This window comes from Lithobates pipiens, unplaced genomic scaffold, assembly GCF_037356315.1.
Source record: "Lithobates pipiens isolate NorthernLeopardFrog02 unplaced genomic scaffold, aLitPip1_a1.2 Scaffold_28, whole genome shotgun sequence".
Lineage (NCBI taxonomy): Eukaryota > Metazoa > Chordata > Amphibia > Anura > Ranidae > Lithobates > Lithobates pipiens.
This window is the reverse complement of record NW_027507789.1, coordinates 154820334-154836237: the sequence shown is the minus strand read 5'-3', so window position 1 is coordinate 154836237 and position 15904 is coordinate 154820334. Positions and strand designations below refer to the sequence as shown.

The following is a 15904-nucleotide window of genomic DNA, read 5'->3' as shown; positions in this document are numbered from 1 at the left end:
CACCAGCCTGAACCATTGATACAAAGCATGATGGATCCATGCTTTCATGTTTACACCAAATTCTGACCCTCCATCTGAATGTCACAGCTGAAATCGAGACTCAATAGACCAGGCAATGTTCTTCCAATCTTCTATTGTCCAATTTTGTTGAGCCTGTGTGAATTGTAACCTCAGTTTCCTATTCTTAGATGACAGCAGTGGCACCCAGCGTGGTCTTCTTCTGCTGCTGTAGCCCATCTGCTCCAAGGTTCCATGTGTTGTGCCTTCAGAGATGGTATTCTGCATACCTTGGTTGCAAAAAGTGGTTATTTCAGTTACTTATGCCTTTCTATCATCTCAAACCAGTCTGCCCATTCTCCTATGACCTCTGACATCAGCAAGGCATTTTCCTCCACCCAACTACCGCTCACTGCACATTTTCTCTTTTTCAGACCATTCTCTGTAAATCCTAGAGATGGTTGTGTGTGAAAATCCCAGTAGGTCAGCAGTTTTTTAAATACTCAGACCAGCCCATCTAGCACCAACAACAATGCCACATTCAAAGTCCCTTAAGTCCTCTTTCTTCCCCTTTCTGATGCTCGGTTTGAGCTTCAGCAAGTCATCTTCACCACGTTTAGATGCCTAAATGCATTGAGTTGCTGCCATGTGATTGGCTGATCAGCAGTTTGTGTTACCAAGCAATTGAACAGCCTAATAAAGTGTCCGGTGAGTGTATATGTAGGGCCGGTGAAAAGGTATAAAGATACAACATAGGAATCTGACTGAATCTTTCCAGTTAGAATAATCAAAGAATAATTTGACTTTGATGTTTAGCCTGAGTGCACACTGGTGCGAACACAGACATCGCAACTCATTGCTGTGCAGATCACATGCGATGTCTGTGCAATGCAAATTCAGCCACTCAATTGTATGGCTGAACTCGCATTGGATTCGCACAAAAATGCTGCAGGAAACTTTTTTTTTTTTGCACTGGAATCGAATCACATGGGTGTTCTCACCTATGCGATCTAATTCCTGTCTGAATCCACAGTTCGCACTGCGACCTGTGAACCCACCTGGGGGTGTCATTAAGTTTGTATTGACACCCGCAGTGGTTTGTAGAGGGCAGCGTGAACTGCTTGCGAGGGACATGTGATGCGGGAACCGGCATTGGAATCGCGCTGGTTCCTGCATCGCAATAATGTGAACCAGGGCTTCGAGTATTCCAAATGATAAAGAGTTTCATGGAGACGTGTGTATATACTGGAACTCCAGGACGTGTGTATATACTGGAACTCCAGGACGTGTGTATATACTGGAACTCCAGGACGTGTGTATATACTGGAACTCCAGGACGTGTGTATATACTGGAACTCCAGGACGTGTGTATATACTGGAACTCCAGGACGTGTGTATATACTGGATCTCCAGGACGTGTGTACATACTGGAACTCTAGCACGTGTGTATATACTGGAACTCCAGGACGTGTGTATATACTGGAACTCCAGGACGTGTGTATATACTGGAACTCCAGGACGTGTGTATATACTGGAACTCCAGGACGTGTGTATATACTGGAACTCCAGGACGTGTGTATATACTGGAACTCCAGGACGTGTGTATATACTGGAACTCCAGGACATGTGTATATACTGGAACTCCAGGACGTGTGTATATACTGGAACTCCAGGACGTGTGTATATACTGGAACACCAGGACGTGTGTATATACTGGAACTCTAGGACGTGTGTATATACTGGAACTCCAGCACGTGTGTATATACTGGAACTCCAGGACGTGTGTATATACTGGAACTCCAGGATGTGTGTATATACTGGAACACCAGGACGTGTGTATATACTGGAACAGCAGGCACACTTTTATATAAATAATTGAAATACATACAGAATACACTGATCAGCCATAAAATTATGACCGCCCTCCATAACATGACTACCCACCTAATATTGAGTAGGCCCCCTTTTGCCACCAAACACCTCTGACCCATGAAGGCATGGATGATTCGATTTTCTTTCCTTCCACCCTGGGGAGTCTTCCTGACCGGCAGAACATAGTGATTACTGCTAGCAACTATAGCAGCTGGCAATAATCGCATGTAGAAAAAATCTAAAAAGCTAGTCTGTATCTGAACAGAGTTTGTAAATGCAGTCAAAGTTCATTTTTGACAGCAGCAGTTGTAATAGCTGCTATATTTACACAGCAACTCCTGGCTGTCATTTTGACAACAGGGAATTACCGCCTTGGGGAGGGGGGGACAAGGGGAAGTGGCAGCGGGGGAGAAGGACGGAACATGCTACACATTTTGTCAGGCATGCCTAACATAGCTGGTTAAACTACCAAAGGAATTGTATTTTGTTCAGCCAGACTTGTTCACATACCTCTTCCAAGATAGAAAGGAATCATAGGGCACTCACTGGGTAAGGGCCGGTTCACACTGCGGGCGATGCGAGGCGACACCGACTTGCCTCGCCGCGACCTGCCGCGACCTCAGCGGCGACTTGCAAATGACTTCTGTATAGAAGTCAATGCAAGTCGCCCCGAGGTCGCCCAAAAGTAGTACAGGAACCTTTTTTCTGAGTCGGAGCGACTCGAGTCGCTCCTCTCAGAACGGTTCCATTGTACAGAACGGGGGCGACTTGTCAGATCGCGGCGAGGCAAGTCGTGTCGCCTCGCATCGCCCGCAGTGTGAACCGGCCCTAAGGCTAATAAAGAATACACAAACATGAAATGGCTCTAGCCCTTCAAAATACATAGAATTAGAAGTAAACTAAAAAAAAAGGGGACTCTAAGGATGTGGAACTCCCTTCCACAGTCTGTGGTGTCAGCAAGGAGTGTCAATATTTTTTTTTTAACTTTTAAATTGGCTTCTTAGCGAACAGAATATAAAGGGATATAGGAAATGGTGGTGACATAAACACACACACACTAACACTGGATGGTCTGGTGTCTTTATTCAATCTTGCCAACTATATATATTTTAACTCCTTCAGATCCGCGCTATAGCCAAATGACGGCTACAGCACGGATCTGCTTTCCCGGGAGGGCATCAATAGACGTCCTCCCCTCTGCAAGCTTGCCACGCCCCCCCCGAAGGGCATGTGCTGTGATCACCCACGTCAATGAGATAAGGGGTGGATCCCGACCCAATGACAGCTGATCACGTGATGTAAACAAAAGATCAGTAATTGTTTTTTTTTCTTCTCACGCTGACAGTGTGAGAAGAAATAAAAGGCGATCACCGGCTTCTGTTGAAGGGACATCGGTCCCGAGCAGGGAGAGGCGAAACCACCTCATATGTGCCCACCAGTACCGCCTGCCAGTGCCACGAATCATTGACCACAGTGCCCACCAATCAATGCCCACAGTGCCCACCAATCAGTGCCCACAAGTACATCAGTGCCACTTATCAATGCCCACAAGTGCCACCTACCAATGCCCACCAGTGGTGCCAATCAGTACCTCATCAGTGCCACCTACCAGTGCTGCCTATCAGTGCCAATCAGTGTCCATCACTGCCACCCATCAGTGCCCATCACTGTCAGCTATCAATGCCCATCACTGCCACCTATTAGTGCCCTTCAGTGACACCTATCAATGCCCTTCAGTGCCGCCCTTCAGTGCCACCCATCAGTGCCACCTCATCAGTGCCCACCAGTGCTGCCTATTAGTGCCCATCAGTGCTGCTTTATAGGTGCCAATCAATGTCACCTTATCAATGCAGCCTATCAGTGCCCATCAGTGCAGCCTCATCAGCGTACATCAATGAAGCAGAAAAATGACCTGTTTGCAAAATTAACAAAATATAAAACGGTTTTGTATTTTTTTTTTATTCGGTCTTTTAATTTTTTTTAACAAAAAATAAAAAACCCAGAATAAAGCTGTATTTTTGAGGAAAAAATTATAAAAATGTAATTTGGATATAGTGTTGTATGACCGTGCAATTGATAAAGAGTGACAGCGCTAAAAGCTGAAAATTGGTCTGGGCAGGAAGGGGGGAATATGTATTATTATTATTATTATTATTATAATACAGGTTTTATATAGCGCCAACAGTTTGCGCAGCGCTTTACAACATGAGGGCAGACATTACAGTTATATTACAATTTGGTACAAGAGGAATCCGAGGGCCCTGCTCGTTAGAGCTTACAATCTAAAAATGGAGTGACCGTAATCCCATAAAGACAAACATTAGCAATGTTCTGCACTAGAATATTTCATTATTTAGTATTTTATAATCTCTATGTGGCTATATTTGATTGAAACGTAACACACGTTATATATTATGTAACACATTTCTACCACTGGCAATCTGTACAGTGCAGAGACCTGCCACATTAAAAAAGATCCAGCCACATTTAGAGATTATAAAATAAACATGCACAGATGAAAGGGGCGTATCCAAGCCCCCGAAACGCGATGGGTGTCTTTCTAATGATGTTCAGTTAAACACCCTTTTGGACTTTCAGACCTGACAAAGAAAAATGTTTTCTGGATGGTTATACCACCTAACAATTTATTATCATGGCTGCTGTTGTGGAGATTTTTATGGTCAATTTCTTAAAGTATGTACACCTGCCACAAATATTACACTCTCTTTGTTGTTTTATCTTATGTTATATTATCTTATATATTACGTTAACTTTTATTATTTATTATATTATATAATCTAATCTAATATTATATTATATATACACAGGTATAGACTATTACACTTTTTGTATGTTTTATATTACTGGGAATGTAACAAGAAGAGCAGGCACACCCCAAAGTGGGTGGGAACATCCAAAAAGCCAATGGTGGGCAGGAAAATATGTAGATAGGATTGGCAGGAATATATCACCAGCACTGTGTCCCAAGCGCTAAGAGCTGTGAATCAAATTCCTGTATAGATAGAGGAGGGAAGATATCCCTACCAACAGCTATTTGCCATCACTGGTCTAGCTCTTTAGGTTGTGCTATAACTTCCCTGAGATACACAGGACGAGTCTCTGCTCCATGACATATACAGTGCCCCTGGAATATATTCACAGTACTTCACTTTTTCCACATTTTGTTATGTTACAGCCTTATTTCAAAATGAATAAAATTCATTATTTTGTTTAAAATCTCACAAGCAATAACCCATAATGACAACGTGAAAGCAGTTTGAAATCTTTGCAAATTTATTAAAAATAAAAAACAAATAAATCTCATATACATATGTATTCACAGCCTTTGCTCAATACTTTGTTGAAGCACCTTTGGCACCAATTACAACCTCAAGTCTTTTTGAGTATGATGCTGCAAGCTTGGCACACCTATTTTTGGGCAGTTTCTCCCATTCTTCTTTTGCAGGACCTCTCAAGCTCCATCAGGTTGGATGGGGAGTGTCAGTCTACAGCCATTTTCATATCTCTCCAGAGATGTTTAATTGGGTTCAAGTCTGGGCTTAAGCTGGGCCACTCAAGAAAATTCCTGGAGTTGTCCCGTAGCCACTCATTTGCTATCTTGGCTGTATGCTTAGGGTCATTGTCCTGTTGGAAGATGAACCTTTGCCCCAGTCTGAGGTCCAGAGCGCTCTGGAGCAAGATTTCATCAAGGATGTCTCTGTACATTACTGCATTCACCTTTCCCTCAATTCTCCCAGTTCCTACTGCAGAAAAACATCCCCACAGTCATGATGCTGCCACCACCATGCTTCACAGTAGGGATGGTATTCGCCAAGTGATGAACGGTGCCTAGTTTCCTCCAGACATGACGCTTGCCATTCAGGCCAAAGAGTTCAATCTTTGTTTCATCAGACCAGAGAATTTTGCTTCTCATTGTCTGAGAGTCCTTTAGGTGCCTTTTGGCAAACTCCAGATGGGCTGTCATGTGCCTTTTACTGAGGAGATGATTCTGTCTGACCACTCTACCATACAGGCCTGATTGGTGGAGTGCTGCAGAGATGGTTGTTCTTCTGGAAGGTTCTCCTCTCTCTACAGAGAAATGCTGGAGCTCTGTCAGAGTGACCATCAGGTTCTTGGTCAGCTCCCTAAGGCCCTTCTCCTCAGATCACTTAGTTGGGCCAGGTGGCCCACTCTAGGATGAGTCCTGGTGCTTCCAAAGTTCTTCCTCTTAGCCCTTACACATGGTCGGAGATACCGACAGAATGTGTCCTATCGGACCGTTTTGTCGGATAGTCCGACTGTGTGTGGTCTCCATCGGACTGTTTCTGTCGGAGTATCCGACGGACCAAGTTTTCCAACTTGTCCGTAAAATTTTCAGACAAAATGCTCCGATCGGACATACTCCAATCATGTGTAGTCTACTCCGACGGACAAAGTGCCACGCATGCTCAGATCAAATTCCTAGACCAAAGCTAGCCTGAATGTAGTCCCGTCGTAACGAAATAACATCATCACGTTATATACAATCGGATTTTCCGACAACTTTGTTGCATACACACGGTCGGCCGTGTATATGCAACAGTTTCGGACAAAGTCGGACAAAATCCAACGGATTTGGTTGTCAGAATGTCCGACCGTGTGTACAAGGGCTTATGGATGATGGAGGTCACGGTGCTCATTGGGATCTTCAATGCTACAGAAATATTTATGTACCCTTCCCCAGATCTGTGCCTCGATACAATGCAGGTCTACAGACAATTATCTTGGACTTCATGGCTTGGTTTGTGCTCTGACATGCAGTAACTGTGGGACCTTATATAGAGAGGTGTGTGCCTTTCCAAATCATGTCCAATCAACTGAATTTACCACAGGTGGACTCCAATCACGTTGCAGAAACATCTCAAGGATGATCAGTGGAAACAGGATGCACCTGAGCTCAATTCTGAGTGTCACGACAAAGACTGTGAATACTTATGCACATGGAATTTTTTATGTTTTTTATTTTTAATAAATTTGCAAAGATTTCAAACAAACTTCTTTCATGCTGTCATTATGGGGTTTTGTTTGTAGAATTTTTAGGAAAATAACGAATTTAATCCATTTTGGAATAAGGCTGTTATATAACAAAATGTAGAAAAAGTGAAAACTATCCAAATGCACTGTAATTGTATTGCTCCCATGCCTGTTACATGAACAGATACATGCATACCTGCGTCATATTATTGGAGGCTCCTTTGTTGTTGGTCAGTTTGAGTTTACTGAATGCCACCTCTTGCCGCATCCAATGGGCACCTGTGTTAGGAGAATCAGGATGTTGGTAAATTCTGTTCCCTAGAAAGAAAAATGGAAATTTTACTAGATTGAATATTAATAATGTTTCATTTTATCAACACACTTATGCAGCATTTTATTATATCTAAACTCAAAAACGATACTGTATATTTCAGTGTATTTAGTCCTTTGATGTCATGGCTGCATTACTTATCTTTTTATTTCAGGATTAGTTCCCTTAATTTTAACCTGCTGATCCTTACAGTAACACATTTCATGACCTCGGGTGATAGTCAATGAAGCACTGTGCTACAAACACCTACCACTCTTCTCATATTTATAATATTGGGGGGGTGCAGTTGGGGTGGGGATTTGGTGGGAATGGGGTGTTCTGTATTTTACAGAATAAACCTGATAATAGCTGAAAACATTTACCAAGATTTCAGCACCCTGAATTTCTGGCAGAATCAACAGACCATTTTCTGCACCTGCTGAAGATGTACTTTCCCTGGGTGTAGCTCCTATATCTGGATTGGTAAGGTGCACTATATTACATTTTTCTTCTTGCATTATATACTCTTTAAAGGTCACCTGTCTTGATAGAAATAGGGGGCCTCTCATTGCTACTCTCCTAAAAATACAAGTAACCCGACTGTGGTTTCAGTGATTTTGTGTCACTGACTGGAAACAGGTATGTTGTAAGGAATTGCCATCAAGCTCTAATATCTTCTATTGCATCTGATCGCGATTCTTATCACATCTATTGCTCCATCCCTGAGGAAGAGGTGTAGTCCTTTCCCACAAAATGGGTTAGCTTCACTTGATGTTCTTAAATAATAAACTGTAGCACCCACAACTTTATGTAGGTGCTGAAAGTAGGATTTTTGTGAGTGCAGGTAAATTTAATCAGGCCTAGCTGTAAGCTTGGTCTGTTTTTTTTATCTGTGTGGGCTTGGAGTGGCCTAGAGTAGCAGCAGGTGACTCACATGCAGCATCACTTCTCATGGACCTCCCTCTTGCTTCTAGAGGATTCTAGAAGAGAGGAGGGGAAGAGGGGTGGAGCTGCCTGGGGTGCTCTGAGGAGCCCTGACCAATCCTCAACTTGGATTGGCAGGGAAAAGGCCTCCTTAAAGTGATTGTAAACCTTTGTTTACATGTCATACTTACTTCCACTGTGCAGTTCGTTTTGTACAGAGTGGCCCCAAACATCATCTTCTGGGGTCCCCCGGCAGTGCTCGCGGCTCCTCCTTGCATTGGTAAAGCCCCTGGGAGAAGCGCTCTCCCTGGGGGTTACCTTGTGGGCGCATTACCAAGTCCAGCATCTGCGTCCGTAGACAGAGAATGCCAAACTCGGCCTTTCCCCCCGGCACCCACGTCATTAGATTTACTTGACAGCAGCGGGAGCCAATAGCTGGGCTATCAATCTATCCGATCAAGAGCCGAGAACCCTGGGCAGAGAGGAAGAGCGCATCTCCGCCGAAGGAACGAAGGGCTTAGGTGAGTAAAATGGGGGGGGTGCTAGAGGGCCAGTCAGTGTCAGACTTTTTTCACCTAAATGCATAGGATGCATTAAGGTGAAAAAACACGAGGATTTACAACCCCTTTAAATACCTAGATTCAGCCCTGTTGGGGAAGAGTTGTCAGGTGGAAGAAGCTGGAGATGGAGCACTAGGTTGTCGGGGCCCTTGTGGCACTCCCTAGTCTGGGGGGGGGGGGGGTGACATTTGCCCTGTGGGGTTTGGGTGCACGTCGAAACCTTTCTGAGAAACAAAGAAGGATCTGGAGAGATCCACCAGATTGCAGCCAGGAGGAAAGCTGGGGTGGCATGCCGGAGCAGACTGGGAGTTTGCAGTCTGAGATGAATGTAGAGCCAGCAGGAGAGACTGTGATGTCATGGGCAGTAGAGTCGGGCAGCTGCGATTGGGTGGGCTGGCAGGGCCTGAAGAGGACTGGCTGGGAGCAGTAGCCCCCCACAGGACGGCTAGCATTGAAAAACCTTCTATTTGTTGCTACACTAAAGGGGTCCACGGTTCCTGCCTGCAAATGGCAGTTGCTAAGGCCTGACAGAGTCTGGGTTGGGCCTACTATGTTCTAGTTGTGCCTGGAACCAAGTATGGTACAAGAGAGTGAGAAACAGTCTACAAATAAGCATTGTGCTGGAGGAGACTGGAACTCTAGAAGAGTAAATAGAGGTTCCGAATGATCATACAATTGATACTACTATTGATTCTGGGCATCCCATAATTCCCCCTACTCCATCCAAGTTCAAATCCCTCAATGAAATACAAAACAAGCATATGGACTGTTCATTGTCTCAAGAGTGGCTAGGAAGTGAATGCCGGGCCAGGCAGGGTGACAGGTGGACCACAATATCTAGCAACCCCTATGGGCATGCCACTACAAAATATTTCAATTGGACCTCTGAGTGGTATGAACTTCTGTACTGGGCCCTCCTCAATACCCACTCCAAGGTATCAGCATGAGAGCCAAGACACGCAAGCATTGTCAGGAAAGGTTAACAGGGGAAGCTTACATAATCATTAATGATGGGTTTCTTTTAATGATGCATTTGGGCAAAAATAGGCTCAAAAAGACATGGATGAGCGAGTTTGGGGTGGAGTAACTTGACTGGCCTGCACAGAGTCCTGACTTCAACCCGATAGAACACCTTTGGGATGAATTAGAGCGGAGACTGCGAGCCATATCGGTTCCTGACCTCACAGATGTGCTTCTAGAAGAATGGTCAAACATTCCCACAGACACACTCCTACTTGTAGGCAGACTTCTCAGAAGAATTGAAGCTGTTATAGCTACAAAGGGAGGGCCAACTCAATATTGAACCCTACGGACTAAGACTGGGATGACATTTAAGTTCATGTGTGTAAAAGCAGGTGTCCCAATACTTTTGGTAATATAGGGTATATGGATTTTTTTATCATGTGTTTAACCACTTCAGGACCGCCGTATTGCCAATGTACGTCAGCACAATGGCACAGGCAGGCAGAATCACGTACATCTACGTGATTGCCTTCCAGCGGGTGGGGGGTCCGATCGGACCCCCTCCCGCTGGTTACGGCGGTCCGATTCGGTCCAGGAGCGCTCCGTGATGAGGGGATGGCCGTTGGTTTTCGGCCACCCCCTCTGGATCGCTCCTGGCCAATGAGAAGCTTCCTCCCCTGTGTATTGTTTACACAGGAAGGAGGAAGTGATGTCATTCTCCTCGGGGCGGTCTTTTTGACCGGACTACGAGGAGAACAGTAAAAGTAAGTGTGCACCAACACTACACTGACATGTAGGTACACACAGGCACACAAACCCCCCCCCTCCCCCCCCAGTCACAGTGTCACTGATTGCATTGATCATTTCTTTACTGATCAATGCATTCAGTGTCAGTTGTGACAGTAAAAACTGTCAGGACAGTTAGTGTTAGGTCCAGGGTAGCCCCCTATCACCTCCCAATAAAGATTTAACCCCCTGATTGCCCCTAGAGTTAACCCTTTCACCCCCTTTTGCCAGTGTCACTAAGCGATCATTTTTCTGATCGCTGCATGTGTCGCTAGGTAGCTAGTTCTTTTTTTAGGTTCACCGCCAGGTTTTTATATCGCTAGGTACCCCGATATACTACCCAATAATGGGTTTAACCCCCTGATTGCCGCTAGTTAACCCTTTCACCCCCTTTTGCCAGTGTCACTAAGCGATTGTTTTTCTGATCGCTGCATTAGTGTCGCTACAGTCGCTAGGTAGCTAGTTATTTTTTTAGGTTCACCGCCAGGTTTTTATAGCGCTAGGTACCCCGATATACTACCCAATAATGGTTTTAACCCCCTGATTTCCGCTAGTTAACCCTTTCACCCCCTTTTGCCAGTGTCACTAAGCGATAATTTTTCTAAACGCTGCATCAGTGTCGCTAGTGTCGCTAGGTAGCTAGTTATTTTTTTAGGTTCACCGCCAGGTTTTTATAGCACTAGGTACCCCGATATACTACCCAATAATGGTTTTAACCCCCTGATTGCTGCTAGTTAACCCTTTCACCAGCGATCACAGTATAAGTGTCACTGGTGACGCTGGTTAGCCAGTTAGTTATTTAGGTTCCCCGTCAGGTTTTTATATAGCGCCAGGGACCCCCATATACTACCTAATAAAAATTTGAACCCCCTGATTGCTCCTAGTTAACCCTTTCACCACTGATCACCGTATAAGTGTTACGGGTGACTCTGGTTAGTTTGTTTTTTATAGCATCAGGGCACCCACCATTTATTACCCAATAAAGGTTTAACCCCCTGATCACCCGGCGGGTGATATCAATTAGGTTTTAGGGTCAGGGTCTGCGTCGCCCCAGGCAGCGCTAGGTTAGTGCCAGTACCGCTAACACCCACACGCAAAGCATACACCTCCCGTAGTGGTATAGAATCTGAACAGATCAATATCTGATCTGATCAGATCTATACTAGCGTCCCCAGCAGTTTAGGGTTCCAAAAAAACGCATTGTTAGCGGGATCAGCCCAAATACCTGCTGGCACCTGCGTTTTGCCCCTCTGCCCAGCCCACCCAAGTGCAGTATCGATCGATCACTGTCACTTACAAAACACTAAACACATAACTGCAGCGATCGCAGAGTCAGACCTGATCCCTGCCATCGCTAACAGGTTTTTTGGTAGCATTTTATATTCAAATCCGGAAGGCAGTGCTTGGTTTTCGGGGTCCCGTACGTGGCTAGGCTCCCAAAAAGTCCCCCACATGTGGTATCCCCGTACTCGGGAGAAGCAGCAGAATTTATTTTGGGGTGTAATTTGACTTCTGCCCATAGCATGTGTGAGCAATATATCATTTAGTGACAACTTTGTGCAAAAAAAAAAAAAGTTTGTAATATTCCCGCAACTTTTGGCAAAATATAAAATATTCCATGGACTCAACATGCCTCTCAGTAAATAGCTTGGGGTGTCTACTTTCCAAAATGGGGTCATTTGGGGGGGTTTTGTGCTATTTTGGCATTTTATGGACTTCGAAACTGTGATAGGTAGTGAGGAGTTAAATCAAAAATTTGCACCCTTAGAAATCCTGACGGTGGTGATTGGTTTTCGGGGTGCCGTGCGCGACTAGACTCCCAAAAAGTCCCACACATGTGGTATCCCCGTACTCAGGAGAAGCAGCAGAATGTATTTTGGGGTGTCATTTCACATATGCCCATAGCATGTGTGAGCAATATATCATTTAGTGACAACTTGGTGCAAAAAAAAAAAAGTTTGTAATATTCCCGCAACTTGTGGCAAAATATAAAATATTCCATGGACTCAACATGCCTCTCAGTAAATAGCTTGGGGTGTCTACTTTCCAAAATGGGGTCATTTTGGGGGGTTTTGTGCTATTTTGGCATTTTATGGCCTTCGAAACTGTGATAGGTAGTGAGGAGTTAAATCAAAAATTTGCACCCTTAGAAATCTTGAAGGTGGTGATTGGTTTTCGGGGTGCCGTGCGCGACTAGACTCCCAAAAAGTCCCACACATGTGGTATCCCCATACTCGGGAGAAGTAGCGGAATATATTTTGGGGTGCAATTCCACATATAACCATGGCATGTGTGAGCAATATATCATTTAGTGACAACTTTTTGTAAAAAAAATTTTTTTTTTTTGTCATTATTCAATCCCTTAGGACAAAAAAAATAAATATTCAATGGGCTCAACATACCCATCAGCAATTTCCTTGGGGTGTCTACTTTCCAAAATGGGGTCATTTGGGGGGGATTTAGTACAAATCCTGCCCTGCCATTTTAGCACCTCAAGAAATGAGATCGGCAGTCATAAATTAAAAGCTGTGTAAATTCCAGAAAATGTACTCTAGTTTGTAGACGCTATAACTTTTGCGCAAACCAAAAAATATACGCTTATTGACATTTTTTTTACTAAAGACATGTGGCTGAATAAATTTTGCCCTCAATGTATGACTAAAATTTAGTTTATTCGATTTTTCTTATAACAAAAAGAAGAAAATATCTTTTTTTTTCGAAATTTTCGCTCTTTTTCCATTTATATCGCAAAAAAAAAAAATCGCAGAGGCAATCAAATACCATCAAAAGAAAGCTCTATTTGTGGGAAGAAAAGGACCCAAATTTCGTTTGGGTGCAATATTGCATGACCGCGCAATTACCAGTTAAAGCAGCGCAGTGCGAAATTGCAAAAAGACCTCTGGTCCTTAAGGTATTTATTGGTCCGGAGCTGAAGTGGTTAATAAAGTAATTTCAGAAATGCCAAGCACGTGTGCCGGAGTTCTGGCATATAGCCTCCATCCATCGCATAGTGTCCGCCCCGTACTGGGCAGGTGCAGCGCTTGCGCAGTATAGAGCAGAAGGAGATTCGAAAAATCTCCGAAGATGAATGGCGCCTGCGCCGTGAGTGGAGGTGCTAGCCCCACCATCCAAGTGGACATAGGGCTGCAAATATTAGAGGACTGCTCGCCACGCTTCAGGCACGGCCTCGCTTTTCTCGCCATGCTTCGGGCACGGCCTCGCTTCACTCGGCTCTTTTTATTCCAACTCTGTGTCCACTTGGATGGTGGGGCTAAAACCTGGACTCACGGCGCAGGCGCCGTTCATCTTCGGCTATTTTTGGAATCTGTGTGTCCTGTGTACTGCGTATGCGCAGTACACAGTGGACACTATCCGATGGGGGACACAATGTGATAGGACACCAGTCCTTATCCATTCAACATTTACAGAATGCCTTTTATTTTTTCAATGAATAGAAGGCTTTCTCTGGATGATGTGGATAGGCAGGGAAGTGTCATCACCAGCTTCCCTTCCTGCAGTTACAGAAAGCACAGAAGCGGACAACTTTCTGTACAGGTGTACAGATTTCTGTTCAACGGAAGCTGATTTAACAACCAGCTTTTGTCGAATGGTCTTGTTGGAAAACCAGCATTCAATCAGTGCTCACAGCAAATGGCTGCAAGCACTGATCAGTGTTTTCAGGCGGTAGGGGAGTCCTCACTGTCAGAATACAATAGCACAGCAGGAGAGATCCCTGTAACACACATTCTTGTGTGGATGAGGGGATCTGTCAGTTTTGTTTTTTTCATTCAACCAAGCTTTACACCAGTCCAAGCTGGACCAAGGTAACTGTGCAATTAACCACTTGCTGACCACCTAACTGGAAATTCACATATTTATTTTGACGTTAAATACCAGGGTGATGGCTGCAGCTAGATGCTATAACACCATTTTCTTTCCCTTTGGCGGCTTGCTTTCAGATAAAAATGGTCCCTGTGGCGGATTCGCTGCAGGATCACTTTTAGACCAGAGAGGCCCCCGCAGGTTCTTGAGCTTACTTTACCGATCACTAAGCCCGGAAAACCATGCGGCGAAGGTTGTGTCTTTCTATAGAGATAAGCGATGGCAAGATGGTCACCGCTCATCTCTATGCCCTTGGAGGGCCGGAGCAATGTCTGACATCACTTCTGCTTCTCCGGCCATGTAAACGTTTTGTTTTTTCTTAAAGCAAAAGATTACATTTTTTTTTGATCTTTTGCTTCTAAAGGGTTGAGGAGAGATTTGGGGTCTTTTAGACCCCAGATCTCTCCGTAAAGAGGACCTATCATGCTGTATTGTTATCACAATGGTTGTGTACATTCCTTGTCATAGCAATAAAAGTGATCAATTTTTTTCTTTGGAGGAGACCATGTAAAGAAATTTTGCGCACAGTAGTGAACACATACTTAGGTCACGCCCACATATGTAAACGGTGCTTGCACCACCCATGTGAGGTATTGCTGCGAACGCCTGAGCGAGGGCAATAATTCTAGTGCTGGGTTTGTGGGTTTGATATACAATTTAGACAGTAACATTAGCAGAATGGAATTTACAGATAGTTGGATACTAAAGACCATAATTTGCTTTGAGTGCAATGCAGATTCTGCCATGTACAAGACAATCAGACATTTTCTCCAATCTTGTTGTAATTTACTGTATGTATAGATCAATATAGATAATTGAGTGCTCTCCATAAATGCTCTGTAGACAACAATATAAAGATCCTGGCTGGCTCGCCAAAACTGTTATGGAATTATTTCTGATTGGGACTCTAAAACAAAAGTTAATACTGCAGCTGCAGGAACAGATTCACAGGACGCAATCACTGTGTTTAAAATGTCCGTTCAGTGCCAAAATGTATTAGATTTTATTTTATACATAGACAAGAAAGGGGTGGTGTGAGTTATTATTAAAAACTAACAAATATAAATATTCCTGTTCTAGGTCAGTAAGGTAAAAATGGACCAAAACCACTGGTTCAGTATGGCCAGGCAAATCGCATTTTCAAAGGTGAATCAGACTCTCTACTTTCCTGTAACATGTGGCATCAACGTGGTATTTTATTTCTCACCTGGCATGTTACCCTCAGCTTTGCCACATTGGATCCATTTTCCTCCTTGGAATCTCCAGTGATTTTGATCTGCCAGAACCACTTCCACATGTAACGTGTACTGGGCAAGAGGATCCAGACCTAACACGCGGTAACTAAGGAATGGGAACATGCGTCTGTAAGAGAGAACATATGCCTATGTTACAAATGCCAGCAGATATGATAAATAGCCATGTAGCATCATACATACGTAACATGGTATCAGACACCATTATGCAGGGCTCGGGCAGGGCAGGAATGTTCCCATTTGCAGGACTAGAGCCGCCCGAGCCGAATGAGATGTATGCAGAGTAGCGCAGGAAGCGCCTGTCTGTAATAGGTTCTCTCTCATGTCACTCAGCGCTCTTTGCT

General features: G+C 44.2%; 1 protein-coding gene across 1 annotated transcript in view; it reads right to left on the bottom strand.

The window, feature by feature from the left end:
* TBX21 (T-box transcription factor 21) overlaps positions 1–15904 on the bottom strand; it is a 141689-nt gene that overhangs the window by 56119 nt on the left and 69666 nt on the right. The window contains exons 2-3 of the mRNA XM_077459726.1: positions 15515–15669; positions 7079–7200 (exon numbers count right to left, since the gene is read on the bottom strand). Of these exons, the coding sequence (XP_077315852.1) occupies positions 7079–7200; positions 15515–15669 (277 nt within the window). The remainder of the gene's footprint in view (positions 1–7078; positions 7201–15514; positions 15670–15904) is intronic.